The following is a 17,095-nucleotide window of genomic DNA, read 5'->3' on the forward strand; positions in this document are numbered from 1 at the left end:
CAAGGATAAAAATAATAGCTATTTATTTAAAGGTTCATGAAAGCCTCAGACTCAAAACAGCTTATTGGTTTTTGTCTCTATAGATACACCAGGGTGTAACGAAGAAAACGCTAGTGCTCGAAAAGTGCTCAAGTTGGTATTAAGCAAGGCGAGGCCAGACAAACAGGATCTTTGGGGCCTCTTCTCTGGTGTCCCCATCCCTACCTCCGCCATAGCCTCAGTTACGTAAACGCAGACAGGCACACAAACGCACGCTAGGGTTGGAGAATGTAATGCCAGAGTCAGAGGGTATTCCTTCCTCCTCTACCGACTGTAACTTTCCGAGTCCTCTCTCCATCTTCTCCACCCTCACGCAGAGATTCCTTCCGCGCCGTGCTGGACGCGTCCTGGTGGGCTGTGGGGGAGCGTCTGGGCCCGCGTACCTAGCGGTTCGGCGCAGCCAGGGTCCCAGCCACAGATGGAAGAGAGGAGCGTGGGGCCAGTTCCGGGATTATGCATATGCTTAGGACCTAGCAGGAGAGCTAGTGGAGCAAAGTCGCGGCTACGGAGAGAAAGAGGATTTGCGTGGCAAGCCTATCAGCGCGATCGGGGTAGGGGCGGGGTTCTGCGGGGCGGGGTGGGGCTCTGAGTGGCGGGGGCGGGCTCAGACCGGCAGGGGCGGGGCTCTGGGTGGCTGGGCAGGGGGGTGGGAGGCGGAGATCGGGACCCTCAGGGGCGGGGCTCTGAGTGGCTGGGCCTCGGGGACAGTCGATCGAGACCGGCAGGGGCGGGTTCAGAGTGGCGGGGGTGGAGACCAGCAGGGGCGGGGCTCTGGGTGGCTGAGCCGTGGGGACGATCTATAGGAACTGGCAGGGGAGGGGTTCTGAGCGGCGGGGACGGGGGAGATCTGGCTCGGCAGGGGCGGAGCTCTGCGTGGCGGGGCGGGCTCGGCACCCTAGGTACGGCCATGGACCGGGCCTGGGCGGGGGCAGGGGCCGTGGCAAGAAGCCGGAAGCAGCCGCGGCCCCAGCTCGGGAGACATGGCGGGCGTTAAAGGTACATCCGAGGTCCCCGGCTCGCTGGTCCTGCCGTGGGATCGCCGCCTCGGCTCTGGGATGAGGCTGGAGCTGCGCCTTCAGCGCGTGGGTGGGGAACGGCCTCCCTCAGACCTGCCACCCGTCCCTCCTTTCCCGGTGGGAAGCAGCTCGCCTGCTTCCTTTGCCCCTTGGGGTACGGGTGGAGACGTGTTTTGGGGAACCTCAACCTTTTTTCTGCAAGGATACTGGCCTTCACGTTTCTCCCGGAGTGTCCGGGTCGCTGCAGGCGGAGCCCTCGCCGGGAGCAGTCCCTCCCTGGGAGACCCCGGCTAGCCCCGGGGGCATCACCTCCCTGGTTCCTTCCCAGGTCCTGGGAGCGTCCCCCCACCCCCTCCTCTGTCCAGTTTTAAACTGGGCTTTCACTTCCTGACATGTCCACCCTAATGCCTCTCCTCCCTTTTCCTGCCGCTTCGCGGAGTTTCCCGATTCTTTCAGAGGAACCATTGTGTCGGCATTGGGGCACTTAAATCTGTTGTTCCCGATGATTTTTCCAACTAGGCAGAGTTGGCTGCAGGCGGGTGTCAGCGGAAAGCGCCCTGAAATGCTGTATTTGTCTTAATTGTGGAGAGTAGATTAGGTGGAATTTTATCGCTGCTTTCATCAGCCTTTATTCAATTATGGACAGACAAGAAGGTAGTGTTTGTGCAGGACTTTTTTAAAAATTCGGGTGTAGTTGATTTACAATATCGTGTTAGTTTCAGGTCTACAGCACAGCTATTCATATATATATATATAAATGTATATGTATATATATGTATATTATGTATTCTTCAGATTCTCTTCCCTTATAGGTTATTACAAAATATTAAATATAGTTCCCTGTGCTATACAGTAGGTCTTTGTGCAGTACGTGTTTTTGCATGGGGCAGTTGATTTAAAAAGGGGTACCAAGAACACCAGTTCCCTCATCTATTTGTCTTCAGAGGAATGGGGAATGGCAGTTCTAGGAGAGGCTATTGGAAGGCTTCCTGTTGGTTTGGTAGGACACCCTTAGATTTCTCATCTTTTGAATAGAGTAGCATAACTCTTTCCACGTGGGAGTTCCTATCCTTGATATTTGTACGCAAAGATCTTCCCTCTCCAGTTAATCAACATGTGCTGTAAACATGCGTATGGGTGTCTTTGTACACATGTGTGTGTTCACTATGAAATTTAGCTGAGTGTGAAACTGTTAGTAGCAGACACATTTTAAAATTATTTCTGGCTGACTTTTATATTCGGCATTAATTTAGTAAACATGATTTACTTGGATAGTGTCCATTGTGAAATATATCCATTTGAAGCCAATGCAGAAAGCAGATGACAAGTATCAGCACTACACTGTGTTTAGTCATGCCCGGAAACTATCACATAATAATGTTTATGTGTGAATGTGTTAGAAATTGTGATACAGTAACAAGGAAGATAGGCTATGAAATGGAAAAGGACTAAGGAAAGGAAGCTTTTTGCAGATTATTCAACTTTTAAAGAGGGACTACTGTATGCCTGAGGCTTGGAATGAAAAGATAAATGAGAAGTTGTTGTTTGACAGAGCTGGAAATAATTGTTACTGTTTAAATGTCTAAGGTGTGCTCAGATACAATGGGAGCACAAAGATGGCGTTGTAGGTTGAATGTGTCCCCCAAATAAATATGTTCAAGCTCTAACTCCCCAGTATCTGTGAATTTGACCTTATTTGGAAATAGGGTCTTTGCAGATGTAATCAAGTTAGGATGATATTGGATTAGTTGGACTCTAACCCAAGGACTAGTGTCCTTATAAGAAAAGGGAAATTTGGACATGGAGACATATAGGAAGAATACCATATGAAGACAGAGGCAGAAATTGGAACGATGCAACTGCAAGCCAGGGAGGACCAGAGATTGCAGGAGTTAGGAAGAGGCAAGGAAGAGGCAAGGAAGGAGTCTTCCTTTAGAGCCTTCAGAGGGAGCAGGTGTCAAGCCCCTAGAACTGTGAGAGAATAAATTCCTGTTCTTCTAAGCCACCCAGTTTGTGGTACATTATTAATAGCAGCCCTAGGAAATTAATACAGATGGGATTATTGAACCCTGCTCCAGGGAGGAAGGGGACCACTTTCGCAAAAGAGGCAATTCTTGACCTGAATCTAAAAAGATCAGTAAGGCTTCACCTGGCAAAGGATGGAGTGAGGGCAGAGTTTATTCCAAGGGGAGAGAACATGTGACGCAGGGCAGAGGTGCGCCTCCAGTGCTAGAACAACTCATAGGCTGTGAAAGCAACTGTGAAGGGGTGACACCAGCTTTATGTATTTGAGACATCATTGTCTGCTGTGTGGAGGCTGGATTGGCAGAGTCATGAGATGAAGGCAGGCATGAGATGATAAGGGTCTTCACGGGGACAGTAACTGGGGGCACAAGAGAAGAGGTGGTTGTCTTGGTCCTTTAGGACTGCTAGGACAAAAATACCATAACCTGGGTGGCTTAAACAACATTTATTTCTTAGTTCTAGAGGCTGGAATCTCCAAAATCAGGGTGCCAGCAGATTTGTTGTCTGGTGAAGACTTGCTTCCTGGTTCCTAGTCAGCCATCTTTTTGCTGTGTCCTCACATGGCAGAGGGGGCAAGGAAGCTCTATGGAGCCCCTTTTATAAGGGTACTAATCCCATTCACGAGGGCTCCACCTTCATGACCTTATCACCTCCTAACACCATCTCATTGGACTTTAGGATTTAATATATGAATTTGGGGGGAGGGACACAATCATTCAGTCTTTTTTTTTTAAATTTTATTTATTTATTTATTTTTGGCTGAGTTGGGTCTTTGTTGCTGTGTGCGATCTTTCTCTAGTTGCGGTGAGCGGGGGCTACTCTTTGTTACGGTGCGTGGGCTTCTCGTTGCGGTGGCTTCTCTTGTTGCAGAGCACCGGCTCTAGGCCCGCGGGCTTCAGTAGCTGTGGCTCGCGGGCTCTAGAGTGCAGGCTAAGTAGTTGTGGTGAACGGGCTTAGTTGTTCCGTGGCATGTGGGATCTTCCTGGCCCAGGGCTCGAACTCATGTCCCCTGCATTGGCAGGTGGATTCTTAACCACTGCAGCACCAGGGAAGCCCAATCACTCAGTCTTTAGCAGTGTGTTTGAGTGAGGTCTGGGAGACTGAGTCACCTTGACTTACTGATTTTCTAGAAAACGGAGTGTAGGGTTGGTGTCGGTCTTTGAAGATAGAGCCTTCAAAGGGAAGAAGTGTGTGTTTGGGAGGAGAAGGTGGGGTTGTTTCAGTTTTACACATGTTGAAGTTGAGGTCCTTGTTAGCTACCCACAGAAGTCCAGATTGGAGTTGGAGGTGCAGGCCAAGCTCTTAGAACCTGCTCTGGGCTGCAGCCTCAGATGTAGCTGGGTCCTTGTGGTACCAGGGAGCTTTGGGTTGAATGCAATGTCCCAGCAAGAGTGTAAAGTGACAAGAGAGATGAAATTCTATTCCTGGTTAGCTCCAAGTTTAAGAGATGGCCGAGGATGCAATTCCTGAAAAAGAAAAAGGGGGGTAAAGAGCATCCACTGGCGATATAGTTGTGACCTCTGAGTGACTGGTGTCCCAGAACAGAAGGAAGAGATCTATGATTCCTAGCTTTGAATGGTCTCCCGGAGGACAGAGTAGTGCAGGTGACCAGGCACAGGCAGGGGACAAAGCCAATGAGGAAAAGTTCATCTGTAATGAAACAATACGGGACAAGTTACTTTTGTACATTTTTTTTTTCCAAAAGTGACATGTGCTAAATGGAAAAATACATAAAACTGACAGTGCTTCCTTGTCCCCTACCATCTGTATACTCCCAGATGTTTTAAAATCACCTTGGTATCTTCCTATAAAAGTCTCCCCAAATTGCCTTTAAAGTAAAAGGAAGCAATCAAAATGTTAATTAGTTTAGTCAGTGACTAATTTTGAGTATTATGGGGTTTTTTCAGAGGAATATTTGGATAATTCAGTGTCCTGTGCTTTTGATTGCTACCTTTATCAAAGCACATCCAAGCACTTTACATAGATTATCTCATTTGATTCCCATAAACTCCCAATAAGGTGGCACCATGATTCGCATTTTACAGGTGAAAAATCGGATTTAAAGAGGTTCGTTCACCTTCTACCCAAGGTCACACAACCAGTCAGTGATGGAGTTAAGATTTGAACCCATGTTGGTGACTCAGAGCTCAAGATTTTTTAACAACTCACATTCCGTCTCCCACTCAGCAGTGGACAAAACAAGCATGTTCCTGCCTCCTCAAAGATTAGTGTAACAGATGCAGGGAATAAATATTCAGGGGACACTAATTGGGAAGCACCAATCTTCAAATACTTGAAGCACTGTGGTTTGGAGGGCACAATGATCAAAGGGTATATATTGCTAGGAGGCAGTTTGGGGTTTAATTTAAGGAAAAAGGGTTTTCAGCATTTAAAGACTATCAGAATGAAATGACCTTCCTCAGTGGTAGTGAGTTTCCCTTCAGTGGAGTTGTATCGACTGGCTGGCTGGCTCTTGGGACAAATATAGAGGGAATTCATATGTTAGATAGGGGTTGAGTACTGGAAAGGCTTGAGCTTTTTCGCCACCTGATGATTTAAAAATGATGCACATAGGTGGTCATTTGCTAGTCAAATGTAACACCAATGAAATAAGTAAATCACTGCATTCTTTTTTTATTAAAACATTTAAAATCGAGATATAATTCATGTGACATAAAATTAACCTTTTTAAAGTGTAAAATTCTGTGGGTTTTAGTATATTCACGAGGTTGTGCAACCATTACTACTTTCTAATTCCAGGACATTTTATCAACCCAAAAAGAGTCCCTCCCCATTCCTGTCCCCCCGCCCCCAGTCTCTGACAACCACGGGGACCTATAACTCTCGGTTTTATTTTTCACAGCTCTTGTGGCATTATCCTTCAGTGGGGCTATTGGGCTGACTTTTCTTATGCTGGGATGTGCCTTAGAGGATTATGGGTAAGTTATCATTTCCAAAAGAACTATTTTTTGTGTGTCTTTGTCACTGTTAGTATGGGTATTAGGGAGTTTGGTCAGTTTAGCACCAAGCTCTAACCGATGAGTTAATGAAGTCCAAATTATGAACCCAGTCCCTTCCTGGGTCACTTGTATTTGTGCAGACCAAAGCTCTGTTTAAAATTGATGTATTCATTTAATGAGCATTTATTGAAAACCTCCTCTGGACCAGCTGGTGACACAAGAATGAAGAGACACAGTCCTGTCCTCAAGGAGTTTACAGTTCTAGTTATGAGTGAGAGACAGGTAAACAGTCCAGTCAGTAAGCTGACAGCTCTAGTAGAGAGTGTACAAAGTACAGTGAGAGCTTTGAGAAGGTAAATCTGAGTTTCCCTGGGAGAGTCAGGGAGGGCTGCATGGAAGAGGTTGTCTTTAAGCTGAGACTTGGTGGATAAATAAGCTTATCAGGCTTGATGAGTCAGGGGAGGGCATTCAGGCAGAGGGAGTGTTTAAGGAACAGAAAGGCTGGTGTGGCTACAGATTGAGCGAATGAAGGGAAGATGACACAGAATGAATGGAAGAAATTGGCCAAATCATGTGAGGCTTTGTAGGCCAGGGCAGGGAATCTGGGTCTTATTCCAAGCAAGCGAAAGTTTCCACCTGCGTGCATTCAAAAGATCTCTACTGAATTAGCATGTGCAAGGCACTGTGCTATGTTCTATAGGGAAAGCAGAGATGACTGAGTTAAGATTCTGTCCCTAAAGAAATGACAGCTCAATAATACAGAAAACAATAAAGATTCTAGATTTTACATTGTGTAGTTGTTTCTTAACACAATATAAGTTATCTACAGATTAATGGACTAGTAATTTTTAATGATCGCTACTTCTTAACTGTTCCTGGTAGAAATCATCTCATGTATTAATAGTGACAAATGAAAGTAATCGTTGACCTAGACATTTAAAGTAATATTAACTTTGAAACAGCAATATATCTTTAATTATGATGTAACTGTAACTTTTCCTTTTGGGTTTCTTCTGGGTGCAACCAACAGTGTTTACTGGCCCTTGTTTGTCCTGATATTCCATGCCATCTCTCCCATCCCCTATTTCATTGCCAAACGAGCAACATATGACTCCGATGCAACAAGTAGTGCCTGTCGGGAACTGGCTTATTTTTTCACTACCGGAATTGTTGTTTCTGCCTTTGGATTTCCTGTTATTCTTGCTCGTGTGGCCGTGGTAAGTTTTGTTGTCTATTGTTTTGCCCAGTTATTGCTGAGTTTACTCCACAGGCCTGCGTCAGGAACCACAAATTTCATTTCCCCTGCTCTGACTTAAGCCTCAAGGCCAGGCATATTTTTAGTTTCTCTATTCCCCCACTTTAGAGCCACCTGTCAGTATCTTGCCCATGTTTGCAGAATGCTTTCTTTGTTTCTCTTACAACTTTTAGCCAGACCAAGTGATTTCTTGCTTTTTCTACTGTAAGCTATTTTCTAGAATTGTTCTGAAATCCTTACCTTTTATTGTAGGGCCATCCAGAGACTACTATAGCAATACTCTGCTAGTTCCAAAGTCAACATCAAAAGGGGTCCTGATCACCTAATTCCAATGTGTGTGAGTGTGTGTGTGTGTGTGTGTGTGTGTGTGTGAGTGTGTGTGTGTGTGTGTGTGTGTGTGTGTGTGGGGTTCGGGGGGTTGTTCCCCACACCACTGAGGAGCAAGTCTTACACACCAGCTGGGTGTCCTACAGTTGTGCTCAATTCTGACTCTGTCTACCTAGAGTAACAGCAGATTCCACTGGTTCAGGGCTCAGTCCCGCAAGACTGCCTCCCTCTTCAGACGCCAGTCACAGGTCCAGCTTGTTACGTGTGCTTCTGACTGACTGGCTATAAATCAGGGATTCCCATGGCCCCCTCCTTGGGTTCGATTAATTTGTTAGAACTCAGGGAACCCATTTACTCCCTGGATTCCCAGTTTGTTGTAAAAGGATATAACTGAGAAGCAGCCAGATGGTAGAGATGCATAGGGCAAGGTGTGGGGAAAGACCATGGAGCTCCCATGACCTCTCTGAGGGTACCACTTTCCCCAGAGCAGCAAATCATCAACCTGGAAGTTCTCCGAATCCTATCCTTTTGAGTTTTTATGAAGACTTCGTTACACAGGCATGATGGATCAAACCATTGGCTATTGGAGATTGAGTCAACCTCCAGCCCCCTAGCCCCCTGTCCCTGGAGGTTGGGGGTGGGACTGAAAGTTCTAACTGTCTAGTCACATGGTTGTCTCCTCCTGCAACCGGCTTCCATCCTTAGGTGCTTTCCAAAGTTACCTCATTCACATAAAAAAAGTCACCTTTACCACTCTCATCACTTAGGAAATTCCAAGGGTTTTAGAAGCTCTGTGCAAGAAATGGGGACAAAGACCAAATTCTTATTATAAATCACAACATACCAAATTCTTCTCCTGCAAATGGCATCATAGACACAATCCTCAACACAATAGGCATATATTGAGGGACAACTGTACAGCTACTAGACGATACAGTGAATAAGATGACATCTTCATATTGTTGAAGAAAAAAACTAATCAATCATCGACCTAAAAAAGAAATGGAAAATTTTATGTGAGCCGACCTGAGGATTATAACCCAGGAGACGACTGTTCCACATGTTAGAGATCAAAGCACAGTTACATAAGTTTTAGAGACAAATATATCAAATGACATACTATTGACAGTTTATGCAATCCAGATTGGCATGTATAAAGTAAGTAGTGGGTCATGGGTAATCGTGGTCCCTTACAGGATTAAGAAGGAAGGTTATCTCCTAAGCAGTTGTGACCCTTTATGAGATTAAAAAGGAAAGTTATCTCCGAAGGAAGTCTGGTTACACTGAAGGGTAGGGAGGAGGCCCAAACAGGCAGAGAAAAATTTTATGTTTAATTTTTTCTTGTCTTGACGTAAAATATGCACTTTATTTCATCGATATCAAATATAAAATTTTTCTTTTTGTCTCTGAAATACACATTATGGGTATAATTTATTCAGTTCTTTGACATTCACTGTCTTTCATACTATTTGCTTTTATTTCCCCCAATTACATACTGTTTCAACTTCATGAAACCCTTACTTGGGGCATTGAATATCAGATCTGCACAAGTGTTATTTATTCATGCAGTAAACATCTTTGGAGCATATGCTATTTATAGGACACTAAGAATAAGAACCAGATACTGTCTCTGTTCTCAAAGAGCACAGAAACTTGCCTGATGGGCAAGTGTACTATAAATATACCAAGCGTGGTCATTAAAACATGATCAGAATGCCATAGGAGCACCGAGAAGAGAGAAATTACAACTGGCATTTGATGTGGCCTCTAAGGATAAATAATGTTTTGTGTAAAGTAGGGAAGGCTATTGTATGGAATGGCATCCAAGTGCAAAAATGCAGTATGTGGAATAAAGAGCAGTCCAATATGATGGAGCAAAAAGGGAGTGGTTGAGATTGAGGATAGAAAGGCTGGGGAAGCCTGACTGGGAAGGGTCTGGAATGCCAGGCCAGTTTGAACTCTGTCTAGGTAACAGAAGCGTGGAAGTCTTTTGTTTTTTGTTTTTTTAAAATTTATTTTTGGCTGTGTTGGGTCTTCGTTGCTGCACGTAGGCTTTTCTCTAGTTGCGGCCAGCAGGGGCCACTCTTCATTGCAGTGCATGGGCTTCTCATTGCAGTGGCTTCTCTTGTTGCAGAGCACGGGCTCTAGGAGCGCGGGCTTCAGTAGTTGCAGCACGTGGGCTCAGTAGTTGCGGCGCATGGGCTTCAGTAGTTGTGGTGCACAGGCTCAGTTGCTCCGCGGCATGTGGTATCTTCCTGGACCAGGGATCGAACCCGTCCCTGCGTTGGCAGGCAAGATTCTTAACCACTGCGGCATCAGGGAAGTCTGCATGGAAGGTTTTCGATGTCATATTTTCATTATCTTATTCTTCTTGTGCCTTAGACTAGTACTTCTTAAATTTTGCCCTAAAGATTTCTATTTTTACCTTTCAAATACTGCATCACGTTTTATGAGGAAACTTTCATTGATGTTTTCTATTTGTTAAATTAAAACAAAAAATGCCCACTAGAGGGTACTCTCATCCCCAACTGTGCCTCTGGAAAACTATCTGCCCTGCTGGAAAGCTCTTTTTATTTGCATGCAGAGTATTATTTAAAACCTTTTCTTGCCTAGAAAAGAAACAAATCAATCCGTAACTCTCCAATTCCTATTTTCATGAAAGAAGGCAATACATACAGAACTCTGAGTACCCAATATTGTAATTGGACCCTTTGTAATCTTGCTTCATGTATTTTACTTAAGGCAGTCATTGTCTACTGAAAACAAGTATAGAATTATGTCTAATGGGGAAAACGTTAAGGATGATACCAGACTTAATTAATAAGCATCACGAAGTAATTAGACTAATTACTGAACAGTTCACTCTCTCCTGTCTATTAGATTATTAAGCCTTTTAGCAGTTTTATGTACTATTTCATTGGATGTTTCTAAAGCAGGAAATAACAGATTTGCAAAGAATACAGTATAAAGAAAGTAAAGATTTAATCCTCTTTTTTTGTGTTTCAGATCAAGTGGGGAGCCTGTGGCCTGGTGCTGGCAGGCAATGCAGTGATTTTCCTTACAATTCAAGGTTTTTTCCTTGTATTTGGAAGAGGAGATGATTTTAGCTGGGAGCAGTGGTAGCACGTGCTTCATTCTGACTAAATGCATTTAATTTCTTAGAATTCATACTGTATGTATTGTGTGCACATGTGGCCTTTTACTATGAAATTTAATATACTGTTTCTTTATACCTTTGTAATCATGTTCACTTTAAGGAGGACTACATGGGGAAAAGGTTAGTTTTATTCCCAGCCAGTAGACTTCTCCATTTACTCAAGTTGAATTATGTTATTTGTTTAGCTTTTCATAGAGTCATGGTGCTCTCAGAAAATATGTTAACTCAGTCTTGTAGACAGTTGCTCACTCAGTGTGCTGCATCTCCACCTTGGGCCCGGGGATGTGCTTGAGTGGGCACGTAGCACTGGGGCTGTCTCAGCTCTGCCCAGGGCTTCCAAGATATACCTGTGGCCCAGAGAGACAGAGGCGGCTCCCTCTTTATGTTGCAGACTCTTGCTTCTCCAAGTGTGGTCCATAGACCAAGAGGATCAGCATCTCGAAGCGTGGTCCATAGGAGCTTATTACAAATGCAGTGTCTGGGGCCCCATCCTCAACCTGATACATTTTGATGAGACCCCAAGTGAGTCGCAGGCACATTGAAGTCTGAGAAGCGCTGTCCTGAAGGAAGAAGCATTGCCTTCCCCTTGACTGAACCCCTTAGCCTCTCTGGGCATTAGCTGCTTGTAAAAACTGTTTCCCCTGCCCCTCGTGTTGAGGCCTACTTCAGCCTGTCCTTGGAATTCATGAAATGTCCAAACCTATACTTTATAGGCTGTTCCTCACATTTGTGAAGTGTTCTCAGTAGGCAACAGCTATGGCTTCACATTGTCTGAAAGGCAGTGGCTGCCTTCACAGTGCTGGGGGGACAGATCCCTCACTGGGAGGCAGGGGAGGGAGGCTGGGCTGGAACCGGCCCCTGCTTTAGCAAGATGGGGAAGAATGGATAAGTAACGCTGTTTCATTTCCCTTCATAATCTGACATTTCTCCCCAGTTCCTTCCCTGTGCTGCTGCCCACCCACCTTCATCAGCCCCGCCAAACACACGCACTCCCAGCAGTTCTGATTTGCCCTATCTTCTTCATGGCTCGGCTTCTCCTTTCTATAGAGACATGGAGCCAAGTAAGCAAGCAGAGGGTGAGCTGCTTAATTTTATTTACATGTGATGTACTTGTCTTTCATGTCCTGTAGGACTTTTAAAATATATATATATATATGTATATATGTGTGTATATATATATATATATATATATAAAACACTTTATGCCACTTTTAAATGAATCATTGAGAATTCATGTCATGCTGAGTCCTGTAATCACAGGTTTTCTAGCTCAACTTTTTGTCCAAGGCCTATCGAGAAAGGGAAATATGGGAACTAGGACCACGTGATTAGAATGTAAGCAGTGATTTTAAAGCATTGTTTGTGGTAACGGACATACATTCAAAACACTGAAAGCTTGAAGTTTGTAACCCCTTCATATTCTGGAATGATCCTGGGAGCAGAAGACAAGAGTGATACCTAAAAGGATAATATGCAAAGTGATATTTCAGCCTTATGCATGATTTTATGTTTTCAGTGTACTATGTACGTATAGAACTGTTAAAGTTATTTCCAACATTTATATTAGAAAAATTATATAGACACTTTATAATTTTAACCAGCATTTTTAATAACACTTACACTTACTGTATTGTAATAAATTTTACTTTTAACAGAAAAGAAAAGCTTAATTTTAAAAGTTTTTATTCTGATGTCACCTTGCTTAAAAGGTAACAAAAATATGAAAATTTCTTTGTGTTCTGAAATGTGCAGTTGTGAGCAATAATCTGTCCTGCATTAGAATAATAGCAGGAAGTTGTAAGATACCATTTTCGATGTGTAGTTGGCTTGTAATAGCTTCTCTTTTCCTAAGATGGAGATACTGTTTAATTTATACTATCTTTTGCAAAAGTGCCCTTGTTGCTTATACACATTTTAAATAACCAAGGTAGCCTTAATGTGTAGCCCTAAAGCATTGCCTCTTGATTGTATTTCCAGAATGCTATAAAGCACTTGCATATAGAATATTTGTAGTTATTCCCTACTAATGGAATGGTTTATCGAAGTGATAGATTATTGGATTTGCCATTTGTATGAAACAGAGACATTTATTCTGCAGCACCTAGTATCATTTAAGTAATAAATGTCAGTAGGGAGTATTGCTGTATATGAATGTACGGTACAAAAGTTTCACAAATGTTGGGCTTTTTTTGTGTGTGTGGTACGCGGGCCTCTCTCTGTTGTGGCCTCTCCCGTTGCGGAGCACAGGCTCCGGACGCACAGGCTCAGCGGCCATGGCTCACGGGCCCAGCCGCTCCGCAGGTGTGGGATCTTCCCAGACCAGCGCACGAACCCGCGTCCCCTGCATCGGCAGGCGGACTCTCAACCACTGCGCCACTAGGGAAGCCCAATGTTGGGCATTTTTTAATTCCTTATAAAAGGTTCATTTGTTTTCTCTACACCATGGAATATATTTTGGAGATTCAAAGCACATTGATTACATTCTAAAACTGAGAATGCACATAAAGAATTGCCCAGAAGTGAGTAATCTTATGAAGAGATTCTCTATCATGTTCCAAACAACTGGCTTATACTTTGAAACACTTTTCCCACAGAAACAATATCATGCTACCATGGGTTACGAGGCCAAGCCTTCTGAGGAAGGCTAAACCCTAACATAGCTGTCCTTTAATACTCAAGGAACTTGCCTGAGTTTTGGATCGTGGCAACAGGGTAGTGTCAACAGTCTGAACGAAGGAAAATGTATATTTCCACCTCCTTTCCTAAGAACAAGGTCTTTCTTGCTTCAATTTTTGCAGCCCTCTCTATCCCCTAATGCCCTTGGGGTCCATTAAACCTGTGATGTTTGCTGGCCTCCTCTCCTGACTCAGAGGCTTCCTCTTAGTCTGCCCCACCTCCCGGGGTTCTTCATATTCCCAAATCACCCGCCTTTCTACTGCTACCAATCAGTTTTCTTAGTAGAGCTGATATCTTGTGATGTTTAAAGAGAAAGCAGTTGGTTCATACTCTTTCCCAGAAAGAATGACTGTGATCATCTTCCCCACATCTGGAACACATCCATACCTGCCTCGTGCAGTTACCACGCAGGGCTGCAGCTGCATTTTTTTTTTTTTAACGGTGTGCGGGCCTCTCACTGTTGTGACCTCTCCCGTTGCGGAGCACAGGCTCCGGACGCGCAGGCTCAGCGGCCATGGCTCACGGGCCCAGCCACTCCGCGGCATGTGGGATCTTCCCGGACCGGGGCACAAACCCGCGTCGCCTGCATCGGCAGGCGGACTCTCAACCACTGAGCCACCAGGGAAGCCCTGCAGCTGCATTTTTACAAGGGCATGCCTTGGAACCCATTTGCAGAAATGGCAATGTTCCACAGTAAAGTGAAAAAAGCATTCCAGCAGTTTATAGAAGGACAGTAATATTTTCGGCCAGGAGCAAGCCTATCACACTTCATCCGTTCCTCACGGTGAGTTCTCAGCTGGTTCTACATTTCATAGTTGTTTTCCTCCACTTATGAACCCACAGATTTTTCTTACAGTCCTCAGGAAGTCTGTACCTCTGAGGTATCTTCTTGGTGAAGACTCTTCTAGGGAGTGAAATGTTTCATGAAGTTAATAGCATTCCTTAGGCTCTCAGAGAAATGCTTAGGAGATGTCACAAAAATGTGCCTTTTTGAAGTTTGCAAAATTCAGGTTTTGCACCATAATTTAACCAAAATATTTATGAGGATGCTAGCATTTTCCAAGTATAGTAATTAGTTCACAACTGGGAAATATTATTCCTGTAGATGAGTATAAGTTCTGCATTTAAATGTCCTTTTTGCCATTCTGCCTCATGAAGTACCTTATATGCAAAAATCTCAGTGTATAATAACTCATGAGTTACAATCTGCTTTCATGTGGCCATGTTCCTGGAGTAGAGCAGTGACATGTGACCCCAAACGCTGTGCAAGGTCCCCAAGATTGCTTTAGAATGCAATTATGTACATATGATGGGGATGATTTTCTTTCTTTCTTTTTTTTTCTTCCTCCAGCTAGGCCACCAGAGGGTGATTTCCTTTAAAATCAAGCTTGTCATTTATACTTGAACAAAGACTTTTATGTACATTATTAAACTAAAACTTTTATATTTTACTTTAGGATGCATTATATTTGGAAAGGAGACCAGCAGATTTCTTTCCCCGGTGTTTTTGTTTGGATAATCTTAATTAAACTTGGAGAATTTGTCTAGTTTTGAGCCCATATTTATTGTGGTTGATAGAAGTAGTCCAAGAATGTGTGTAACCGGGAGGAATCGAGTCCCTAGTTACAGCTTTGCTAACATCCCAGGGTTGAAGGTGGTTGTGTGGGACATGGTTAATCAAGAATTTGCTGTTTTGGAAAAGAGAGAAAAAGTCAACACTTTTAAAAAGTGCTGTACATATTCTGAAGAGTCATTTTGTACACTACAGTGAAGAATGCACACATGTAAAGTACTGCTTAAGGAGTAACGTGTCCCCCTTATACACAGAGCATTTGGGGAAGATCTGATGTTTCACAGGTGGATTGAGGCAGTTAGTTAGATTATAAAGAAAGTGAGCTAGATATTTCATTGTATTACCCAACTAAGCGTAAAATTAAATTCTTAGTAGAAATTTGGTTATACCAACATCACTGTAAAATGCCCATAAGAAAAAATAGTTCCCAAGGAAGCTTCTCTGGTCCAAGGGCTTGTATATAAGAATTTTCATTTAGAAAAAGCATGCTGGATGCATCGAGAGACCTTGTCTGGGGCTGAGAATGGATGTGTCTGGAGAAATCATGTACCTGTTATTTAAACATAGCATCTTCTGTCTTGAGATTTTTTAAAAAAAATACTTGCCTATCTTTTTGGTCAGCTAAATGTAAATAAAAAGGTATTATCTGTTATCCAGTAATCATACCTGGCAAGTTATTTTCTTCTTTTCTTCCTACAATGCCTCTTAAAAATTTCCATTTAGGTTATCAGTCAAGTTTCATCCTCCTTTGTTTTTGCTGAAGTAGGAAACAAATGTCTGTTTTTTAAAAAAGAAATAAAGGTGCAAAGAATTAAAATGTCCAGCCTTTCCCCACATTTTTTAAAAGTTTAACTTTGTAGAAAATGAATTTCAGATCATTCCCCTGTAGTCACCAGGCATAGTGCAAAATTAATAGACGACCATTTTGAAACAAGGATTCATCTTCAATACTGGGCATATAGGCAAAGTGGTCTTAATCTTGAGATTACTCACTTGGGAAAGAACACAACTGAAGACATGGCACATAGTAGCTCTTCACTGTTGACTTATCTCTTTATCAAAACTGGATAATTTTTTTAAATATTTATTTATTTATTTTATTTTGGCTGCGCCGGGCCTTAGTTGAGACACACAGGATTTTTTTAGTTGTGGCATGTGGACTTCTTAGTTGCGGCATGCGGACTCTTACTTGCAGCATGCATGTGGGATCTATTTCCCCGAGCTGGGATTGAACCTGAGCCCCCCTGCCTTGGGAGCGTGGAGTCTTATCCACTGGACCACCAGGGAAGTCCTGAAATTGGATATTTATAGCTGTTTCTCACACTTCCAAATTATTAAATATTATTAAATCAAAAGTTGCTCATTCATTTTTTTTTGTCTTCAGAATAATTAAACAATAAAACCATCAATTCAATCTTAGCTAGATAATTATTTCATTTAATAATTTAAAGCATAAATGCATATCCATGCTTCTGCCTTCATGTCCTGTGCAGTTGAGAAACAAATTTTATCACCATATTCTGTAAAGTTTCATGATTCTTACAGCCCTGCCTCCCAAAACTGTATGCTTGTTCCTCTGACAAATCCAGAATTCTCCAGCGCTTCTAACCATCACTCCTGCAGCCTCACCATTTGCGGTTCCTTGGCGATGCTCTTGCTGAAATCCACTTGCTGCTGATGGAATTGAGTCAAATGAAATTTAAATGTAGGTTTTAATTGGATGATTGATTTACTCAAGGTACCACACTTAGTATTTGCCATGGGGTCTTACAGTGGTACCTAAGCTGATGCTCTATAGCCCACGTCCCCACAGTGTGCTATGGAGCACCTCTGTAATCTACCCACTTTGCCTGCGCATGTCTCTCATGTCATGGAGGTTTCCTGTCACTCTGAGAGCACCTAGCTAAAGGCTCTGAAACAGAGGGTCCCCACCAAACACTGGCATCAACACTTATCTCCTCTTTTTCTGCAGCTTGTCAATAAGGGGAAGTTGAAGGTTGTGGGGCAGATACACAGGCTGTTTGAAGATGGGACTTTTTGGACCCATCTTTGAGGGATGAATGCGAG

At 43.3% G+C, this 17,095-nt stretch overlaps 1 protein-coding gene across 1 annotated transcript; it reads left to right on the top strand.

Annotated features, from left to right (window-relative positions):
- Window positions 1-903: 903 nt before the first annotated feature.
- LEPROT (leptin receptor overlapping transcript) lies at window positions 904-15,766 on the top strand. The gene is made up of 4 exons (XM_079917640.1): window positions 904-1,035; window positions 5,944-6,019; window positions 7,071-7,257; window positions 10,629-15,766. Exons 1-4 carry the CDS (start codon window positions 1,020-1,022, stop codon window positions 10,743-10,745), a joined length of 396 nt encoding a protein of 131 aa, XP_079773766.1. The 5' UTR covers window positions 904-1,019; the 3' UTR covers window positions 10,746-15,766.
- The last annotated feature ends 1,329 nt before the right edge of the window (window positions 15,767-17,095 follow it).

The sequence above is a fragment of the Stenella coeruleoalba genome, assembly GCF_951394435.1.
Source record: "Stenella coeruleoalba genome assembly, chromosome: 1".
Lineage (NCBI taxonomy): Eukaryota > Metazoa > Chordata > Mammalia > Artiodactyla > Delphinidae > Stenella > Stenella coeruleoalba.

Bases quoted from the DNA above. Each gene is read 5' to 3' on its own strand.
- LEPROT (XM_079917640.1), top strand. The intron at 6,020-7,070 runs GTAAGTTATCAT...TGCAACCAACAG, and splicing joins TGTGCCTTAGAGGATTATGG to TGTTTACTGGCCCTTGTTTG. The intron at 7,258-10,628 runs GTAAGTTTTGTT...TTTGTGTTTCAG, and splicing joins TTCTTGCTCGTGTGGCCGTG to ATCAAGTGGGGAGCCTGTGG.